Below are 9,063 nucleotides of genomic sequence, written 5' to 3'. Positions count from 1 at the left end.
TTATTTGCAATTTATTTAGAATTTTTATTAGCTAAAATACAGGTCCATTCTCAGCTACATACAGCTTATTAAAAATATATAAATGCATGCTATAGTTACAGGTATTCTACAGTAATAGTAGTTATTTACATTGCGTTGAATTGTATGTGCTAGAATACAACTTCATGTGTGTTTTACATACAGATGAGCTACACAGAACATTGAATTTCAGGAAAGATTCAAACATCAGATCCTACTTCACAAAAGAAGCAGTGCATTTGAAAAGAAAATAGGAAAATATCAGCATTTCGGATTCTTTCTTTTGAGCTTTAAACTTAACAAAAAAAAAAAAAAAAAAGTCAGTAGTTGTGCATTCTAGATCTGTTTATAAAGGACACTTTTAATTGGATTTCAAAAATAGTTTTAATGTATGCATGTACTTCTTCAACACCAATGATTCAGAAACATTTCACAGTAAAGCAGAGACAATATTTACTGTGTTGTTAACAGCACACACTGTTTACTAACCCAAATTCATAACGTATCCTTTTCATAAAAATATGCAACTATTTTCTTTACTTATTCAAATGTTTGTTGCTCGTTTTGTTCTCATAAACATCGGACAAACAAAAAGTAACACACTGCCAAAAGCCACCTGCTGCATCCAGTCAGAAAAACAAAAAAAACATCCAATACGAATGTGATTTCAGTCTAGCACTGTAAAAGTGTTCTCATAAATATACAAATTCAATGAAATATCCACAACTTTAATACAAAAAATGAGTAGACCGGCAGAGGGATTTCGGCAATGCTCAAAATAGATTCGATTTAAACAAACAATAAAAAATTATGGCTTATCGGGTCTTAAAAAAGAGCTTAGTGTGAATGCAGCAAGCATCTTTTGAGACAGTTCTTGTGTACACAGATAATGGACCTGAATTATAACACAAAACCTCATTTACTGTGTTCATTTACTTTCATTCATAAGACTTTGTTATGTACAGTACGCGCATAAAAGCCTGGTAGTCTCATGAACTAGGCCTATGGATCAGAATTAGAAGTTTTACACAAAATTCAGCAAAAGAAGCTTATTGTTCATAATGGAAACCTTCCAATTTATCCAGTTTTTATCAGCACTTACTGTATGGTCTGATTCAATTCAGTATATGCTGAAATGTTAAGCTTGGTAAAAGGAAAGGAATAATGGAAAGTGTGACTGGCTGAGGTACTTTATAAGCTCCAATCACAGATTACACCATTAAAATGCTAAAGTTTCATCATATACTAAATGCTTTTCAGAATAGGGTACTGATGAACCTCACACTTCTAACTGGAATCAGGCTGAACAGAAAACATGCATCACTTCCATACTTGCATTCATCCAGCACAGAGTTTCTTTATTGCACCTATTCAGTATTTAGAACCTGAAATTGAGCTGCAGTTCTTTTCATATAGGACTCAATCTGTAGACCTAAAACAGATTAAAAGGAACAGTTTTCTCTAAATCTGTTGAAGATGAAGAAACAAATTCATCTACCGAATGGCTTGAGGGTGAGTACATTTTCAACAAATTTTCATTTTTGGGTGAACTATTCCTTTTACAGTACTTTCAATTATATTGTGAGCCCACAAAGCCTTAAGGTCTCGTATGTAATCAAAAGCACTGCATTGGGACACATTACAAGATACTGATATTGAATTTTGACTCCATCTGCACAAAGACACAAATGAAGGCCAAAAAAAAAAAAAAGAAGAAGCTACATTAATCACGATTGTCAATTTGGAACTTAAAGTTGAGCTGTCATTTATAAGTACTGTTTGAAAAAAAATGTGTTATTTGCATTCATGAACTACCTGAATTAAAACTTTACTGTTATGTTTAGTTTTTCCGCTATGTTAATTAACACTGATAAATAAATATAACTTGTTAATATTCAATGGCTGCTAACTTTATAAGTAACATGATTCTTGGTTTAAGTAATAGTCTATGACATTCTGATGTGATGGGTGTGGCTCAAGTCAAAAAAATATATATACAAACAGTATAAAGTTTGGGGTCAGTAAGATTTACTGTAGAAGAAAAAAAAATTAATACTTTTATTCAGCAAGGCTGCATTAAATGTAGCAACAACAACAAAAAAAAAGACATTGAAGTTTTTTTTTTTTTAAATAAATACTGTTCTTGGGAAAAATGTTACAGTTTCCACAACATTATTAAGCAGCACAACTAATAATAAGAAATGCTTCTTGAGCATCATATTGGCAAATTAGAATGATTTCTGAAAGATCCTGTGACACTGAAGACTGCTGAAAAGTCAGCTTTACCATCACATTATTTACATTGTAATCATATATAGTATTTTTGATCAAATAAATGCAGCCTTGCTGATCATAAGAGACTTATTTCAAAAACATGAACAAATCTTACAACTCAAACTTTTGAATGATAGTGTAAAAGGTAAAAAAAAAAAAAAAAAAGTCCTTGAATATTTGTATAATATGGAGTGGTCTTATGCTAAAATCAAAAAGCTTTTAGGAGTGGAAGGGATCTTGTAGGATTATCTCCGTGGGGTATTTATCTGCATAAGAGCTGTGTGCTTTCATTTCCTATCTGGAATGAGAAATGAATCCATTAAAGGGATACTCCACCCCAAAATAAAAATTTTGTCATTAATCACTTACCCACATGTCGTTCCAAACCCGTAAAAGCTCAGTTCCTCTTCAGAACACAATTTAAGATATTTTGGATGAAAACCTGGAGGCTTGAGACTGTCCCATAGACTGCCAAGTAAATAACAGTGTCAAAGTCGTTATTTTTGTTTTCTTCGCTTACAAAAAGTGTTTTCGTCACTTCATATAACCCAAATTGCACGTCTGATGGCAGATGGAGTATTCTGACGACGACTTTTATACCTTTTATGGACCTTGACACTGTTATTTACTTGGCAGTTTATGGGACAGTCACAGGCCTCCCGGTTTTCATCCAAAATATCTTAAATTGTGTTCCGAAGACGAACTAAGCTTTTAAGGGTTTGGAACGACATGGGGGTAAGTGATTAATGACAAAATTTTCATTTTGGGGTGGAGTATCCCTTTAAGCTGCCTTGTATGAATACTTGGATGGTGTGCACATACATAGAGCTATGATTTAGCTTGTGCTAATTGTGAGTCTATTATATATTAAACTACCACCTGGCGTTGTAGGTAATAGGTTTGAAATGTCTCAACTGAATGGAATGGGCTGAAAGAAGCTGGCAGTAGAAGCAAAGTTCTTTGTGTCTTTTCACAAAGTTGCCCAGTTCTAAGACTGTCTGTTCCTCCCGTTATATTCACAGATTTGTTTGTTTGTTCAAGGCCCTGCTGGTCATTGACATAGGAGCTACAAAGGGCCTTTGAACTGGTTCCCAGAGAGTTGTTGGCGGATGGAGGGTTTGGATCCTGCCACATCACCGAGCTTACGCCACACAACCTGAACACACAAAGCAAACACACAGTTGGATGAATCTTATGGCTATATGAAATCTTGAAAAATGAAAAATGTCTTCAAACTATATTTTCAATGTTATCATACAGTATGTCATAGGATATTATAATGATGATGGTGTGGATTTTTGATATTGTGTATGATAGTAATGATGATGTGATTGTCTTCATTACAGAACACATTAGCTAGCAGTTAATTAACAAAAATATATATTTTCTATTTATTTAGTATTTATAATTTTTTTTAATATTCTAAAATTTTGTCTAAATTGAATGTTTTAATTAATTTTTTTAATGTAAATACATGTTTAAATTAAATTAACATTTTTAAAGATAAAAAAAAAAATTGCAAAGTATAAATTTCCTGATTTTGAAGTTGAGACAAGTTTTTTTTTTTTTTTTTTCAAAATTTTAAATTCTTGAATAATGGCCTGTTAAGTAATGACACCTTATAAACCAACTCAAATTATATGAAAAAAATAAATAAATGAATGTATATATTAAATTAAAATTGTCAAAAAAAATGTAATTCAAAAATATTATCTATCTATCTATCTATCTATCATCTATCTATCTATCTATCTATCTATCTATCTATCTATCTATCTATCCTTTATTTAAATTATCCCATTGAGATATCATAATCTCTTCTTCCAGGGAGACCTGGTCAAGATGGCAGCACACAAAGTTTCACAACAAAACAAGGACAGAACTACAGTATAGTCAAACAAAACAGTTAATAAAAAGAGGTCAAGAAAAGCACTTACAAAGACTCTTTTAAAACAGACTGCAAAATACATTTAAAAGTGCTCAAAGGTGGCAAGAACTCTAGTTTAAGTATGTTTTGCAAGTCATTCCATGCCCAAGAGGCATAAAAGAAAATGCATGTTTACTAAATTCTGAGGATACCTTTGGGACTTTTACTTGAAGATGCAGCTGAGATCTAGTGCCAGAACTGTTTGTATATAAAGTTAAACATTTTGAGAAGTGCATTAGCAATAATCATCAAAATTAAAAGAAATAAACATTTGAAATATATCAGTCTGTGTGTAATGAATGAATATAATATACAAGTTTCACTTTTTGAATGGAATTAGTGAAATAAATCAACTTTTTGATGATATTCTAATTATATGACCAGTACCTGTATATATTAATATATTCTTTAATAATCTATTATATTATAAAGTGAAGAATTCCCAAGTTAAGCAATGACTCATCATGCAGAATGAGCTTATAAAAGGGCGAATGGATGGTTGGGTGGGTGGGTGGATCTAGGGACTAATTACGATCAGAAAAGAAAGAAGCCCTTGTGCTATCTGAGATTTTGCTTTTGACAAGCTGAGGTTCTCCGTGCAGGAACAGAGCACAGGTCCTAGATTCCAGGGGCCCTTCAGGGAGCAGATAAACCTGCATTGTTTCAGTGATCAAGTTATTTTAATTGCACAGACAACTGTGCGGTAAACACGCCGAGGACTTTTGCCAACGCCTCTCATTAAAGTGGTCTGAAAGTGGGTGTCTGTTGTGCAACATTGAAACAGTGTCCTCAATCAAAGCCGATGTAATTATACAAAGTGACAGGACAACAAACACAAGGGAAAGGGAGCACAAACTTACAGCCCCTTTCTGTTAAACAGGGTCTTATTAATGGACAAGCTGGGGTTCAGGGTAGGGGGAGGCAGATATGAGGTGTTTCTAGGCAGACTCACATTACACATCTCTCTGACAATGGCTTTCTCTTTCTCACTGAGATCCTCCTCGTAGTCCTCTGGGAGCTTCCTGTCTAGGTTCTCGTGGACTTCTAATACCTACAAAGCAAAGGAACAGGGGGTTAAACGATTAATGGCGCTTGCAATATCAAGCGTCACTATTACTATGGGTCATACTTATACCTATATATATATATATATATATATATATATATATATATAAAAATATATATATATATATATATATATACAGGTCCTTCTCAAAAAATTAGCATATTGTGATAAAAGTTCATTATTTTCCATAATGTAATGATAAAAATTAAACTTTCATATATTTTAGATCCATTGCACACCAACTGAAATATTTCAGGTGTTTTAAAATTTTAATACTGATGATTTTGGCATACAGCTCATGAAAACCCAAAATTCCTATCTCAAAAAATTAAAATATCATGAAAAGGTTCTCTAAACGAGCTATTAACCTAATCATCTGAATCAACTAATTAACTCTAAACACCTGCAAAAGATTCCTGAGGCTTTTAAAAACTCCCAGCCTGGTTCATTACTCAAAACCACAATCATGGGTAAGACTGCCGACCTGACTGCTGTCCAGAAGGCCATCATTGACACCCTCAAGCGAGAGGGTAAGACACAGAAAGAAATTTCTGAACGAATAGGCTGTTCCCAGATTGCTGTATCAAGGCACCTCAGTGGGAAGTCTGTGGGAAGGAAAAAAGTGTGGCAAAAAACGCTGCACAACGAGAAGAGGTGACCGGACCCTGAGGAAGATTGTGGAGAAGGACCGATTCCAGTCCTTGGGGGACCTGCGGAAGCAGTGGACTGAGTCTGGAGTAGAAACATCCAGAGCCACCGTGCACGGGCGTGTGCTTTTGAACCAGAAACAGCGGCAGAAGCGCCTGACCTGGACTACAGAGAAGCAGCACTGGACTGTTGCTCAGTGGTCCAAAGTACTTTTTTTTCGGATGAAAGCAAATTTTGCATGTCATTCGGAAATCAAGGTGCCAGAGTCTGGAGGAAGACTGGGGAGAAGGAAATGCCAAAATGCCTGAAGTCCAGTGTCAAGTACCCACAGTCAGTGATGGTCTGGGGTGCCATGTCATCTGCTGGTGTTGGTCCACTGTTTTTCATCAAGGGCAGGGTCAATGCAGCTAGCTATCAGGAGATTTTGGAGCACTTCATGCTTCCATCTGCTGAAAAGCTTTATGGAGATGAAGATTTCGTTTTTCAGCACGACCTGGCACCTGCTCACAGTGCCAAAACCACTGGTAAATGGTTTACTGACCATGGTATTACTGTGCTCAATTGGCCTGCCAACTCTCCTGACCTGAACCCCATAGAGAATCTGTGGGATATTGTGAAGAGAAAGTTGAGAGACGCAAGACCCAACACTCTGGATGAGCTTAAGGCCGCTATCGAAGCATCTTTGGGCTCCATAACACCTCAGCAGTGCCACAGGCTGATTGCCTCCATGCCACGCCACATTGAAGCAGTCATTTCTGCAAAAGGATTCCCGACCAAGTATTGAGTGCATAACTGAACATAATTATTTGAAGGTTGACTTTTTTTGTATTAAAAACACTTTTCTTTTATTGGTCGGATGAAATATGCTAATTTTTTGAGATAGGAATTTTGGGTTTTCATGAGCTGTATGCCAAAATCATCAGTATTAAAACAATAAAAGACCTGAAATATTTCAGTTGGTGTGCAATGAATCTAAAATATATGAAAGTTTAATTTTTATCATTACATCATGGAAAATAATGAACTTTTATCACAATATGCTAATTTTTTGAGAAGGACCTGTATATATATATATATATATATATATATATATATATATATAGTGCAACAATAAATTTGTTCAAAATTTGCCTTGGCAACTAAACTGAAAAAAGTTTAAGTTAAAGTAGTAAAGTAAGCTGAATTACTAAAATCAAATGACTAAAACTGAAATTGAAAATTGGATTCAAGCTAAATAGAAATATATATTTAAAACTAATAAAAATAAAATTACTAAAATTAAAATGAAAAGCTTATTCTCTCTGGTTCCTTCTAGCAAAAAAGGAATGTTGTCCTTCAAACAACAGAGATCCAACAAATCATAGAAATCCTCTAGGTGGCAGTATTACTACAATAAGTAACAGTAATACTCATAAAAAACAAGGATGGGTCCTAAAACCTATGCTTTGGGAATGAAGAGAGAAACTTGAACTATTTCTTGTAAAATTAGGCTTGACTTTAAACTTTTTGATGATTTTTCCCACTTTTTACTGATAGACATTGAGGGATAACATAGAGAGGACAAGAAACTATTAAAAAATGTAACACAATTGAGAAATGATGCAAGCCTAATAATATAGCATAATATAATTGGCCGTGATATTTTACAGCATCCGTTAGTTCTGAAATTCAAACACAACTTGTAAGTACGGCTTTAATCTTGCAATATGCGCATCAGAATCTCACTTTCATGGCATGTACAACAGCTTCTGGTTTCTGTGCTGCTGGCAGGTATCCGGTGACGGGGGGCAGCATATCACCTCCTGGCATCAGCGTAGACCCCTGTAGACAGATGGACACACATTCGTCACAATCAAAAATCACTCATACTGCTCTCTCAGATTACCAGAGGAGATCAGAGCACTGGAAAAGCCCATGGCTGTTTCTCTGAGTCAACTCAGGCTTGAAATGGGTTAAAGCATCTCATTATAACTCATCTCTGCTTGGACCCCCTTCATGGGTACGCATCAACAAAGAGCTCTTTCAGTGCACAGGGTCTGGTGAGCCCCTGTTTAGACACAGCCCTTTGAGTCCCATTCTAGCGTTAAATCCACAACAATTGAGCTGGCATTTCAGCACCGGGGTCGGGAGAGGACCCCTGGATGGAAACTGCAGCTCGCTTTTGGCCTGGGAGAACAGGACTGTGATGTTCACTTGCAGTTGCCAGCAGGTTTATTAAGGGCTAGAGCCATGGGGACTTTACCCTGGACTGACCCGAGTACATCCCGAACCGATGGCCGCTGTCATGCATCGCCCCGGCAGCCTGATTAGAGAAGCCCAGGAGTCCCACAATTCATTCTGCATGGATTCATTTGCCAGTAAAATCCATGCAGTGCTCAAATTACCTGGATTTTTTAATTGCAAATGCCCATATCTATTCAGGGCCTTACAATTCTCATATGATAAAGTTGTATAAATTATATTGCAATTGAAATACATTCGATTAAATGTAAGCGATTTAATTCCCATAAAATCTAATTGTATAAAATAGAATGCAAATTAATAAGATCATATAGTAAGAAGAAATATATTCATAAATACTTCATACCACTTTGATTAGATTTTATGAATTTATGACAGCACAACTATATTTAACATTGATAATATTAAGAAATGCTTCTTGAGCACCAAATCCGCATATTAAAATGATTTCTGAATGATCATGAGACACTGAAAACTGCTGGCTGCTGAAAAGAAGCTTTACCATCATAGGAATAAATTACATTAAAATAGAATAAATGTAATAATATTTTACAACATTACTGTTTTAATGTATTTTTGATCAAGTACTGACCCAACACTTTTAAATGGTATTGTATGTATACACATTAATGTCAAAAATCATTTCCATGCTACATTTTTGTCAAGCAACTCTAAATCTCCATAAGCACCACACTGCTCTGATTACCTCTCCTCAGGTAATCCCTAACAACGGTAACTGATCTGCTCGCTTCTACGAACCTGATTATTGTTTCAGCAGCTCGCCGCTGCATTATTTAGTGCCATCTCCCCCCGTCATTAAAGCGAAAGTTCAAAGCCATGCTAATGAAGCCATGAGCTCGTAGACAGGGATGAGACGTGCTGGAATAAA

At 35.3% G+C, this 9,063-nt stretch overlaps 1 protein-coding gene across 1 annotated transcript in view; it reads right to left on the bottom strand.

Annotated features, from left to right (window-relative positions):
- Positions 1–3,004: 3,004 nt before the first annotated feature.
- The window catches only part of ccdc85ca (coiled-coil domain containing 85C, a), a 32,245-nt gene continuing 26,186 nt past the window's right edge, over positions 3,005–9,063 (bottom strand). Inside the window, exons 4-6 of the mRNA XM_042773820.1 lie at positions 7,659–7,754; positions 5,172–5,270; positions 3,005–3,448 (exon numbers count right to left, since the gene is read on the bottom strand). Of these exons, the coding sequence (XP_042629754.1) occupies positions 3,359–3,448; positions 5,172–5,270; positions 7,659–7,754 (285 nt within the window). The 3' untranslated portion in view covers positions 3,005–3,358. The remainder of the gene's footprint in view (positions 3,449–5,171; positions 5,271–7,658; positions 7,755–9,063) is intronic.

Source organism: Cyprinus carpio, chromosome A17, assembly GCF_018340385.1.
Source record: "Cyprinus carpio isolate SPL01 chromosome A17, ASM1834038v1, whole genome shotgun sequence".
Classification (NCBI taxonomy): Eukaryota; Metazoa; Chordata; class Actinopteri; order Cypriniformes; family Cyprinidae; genus Cyprinus; species Cyprinus carpio.
This window is presented reverse-complemented; position numbering and strand designations above follow the sequence as displayed.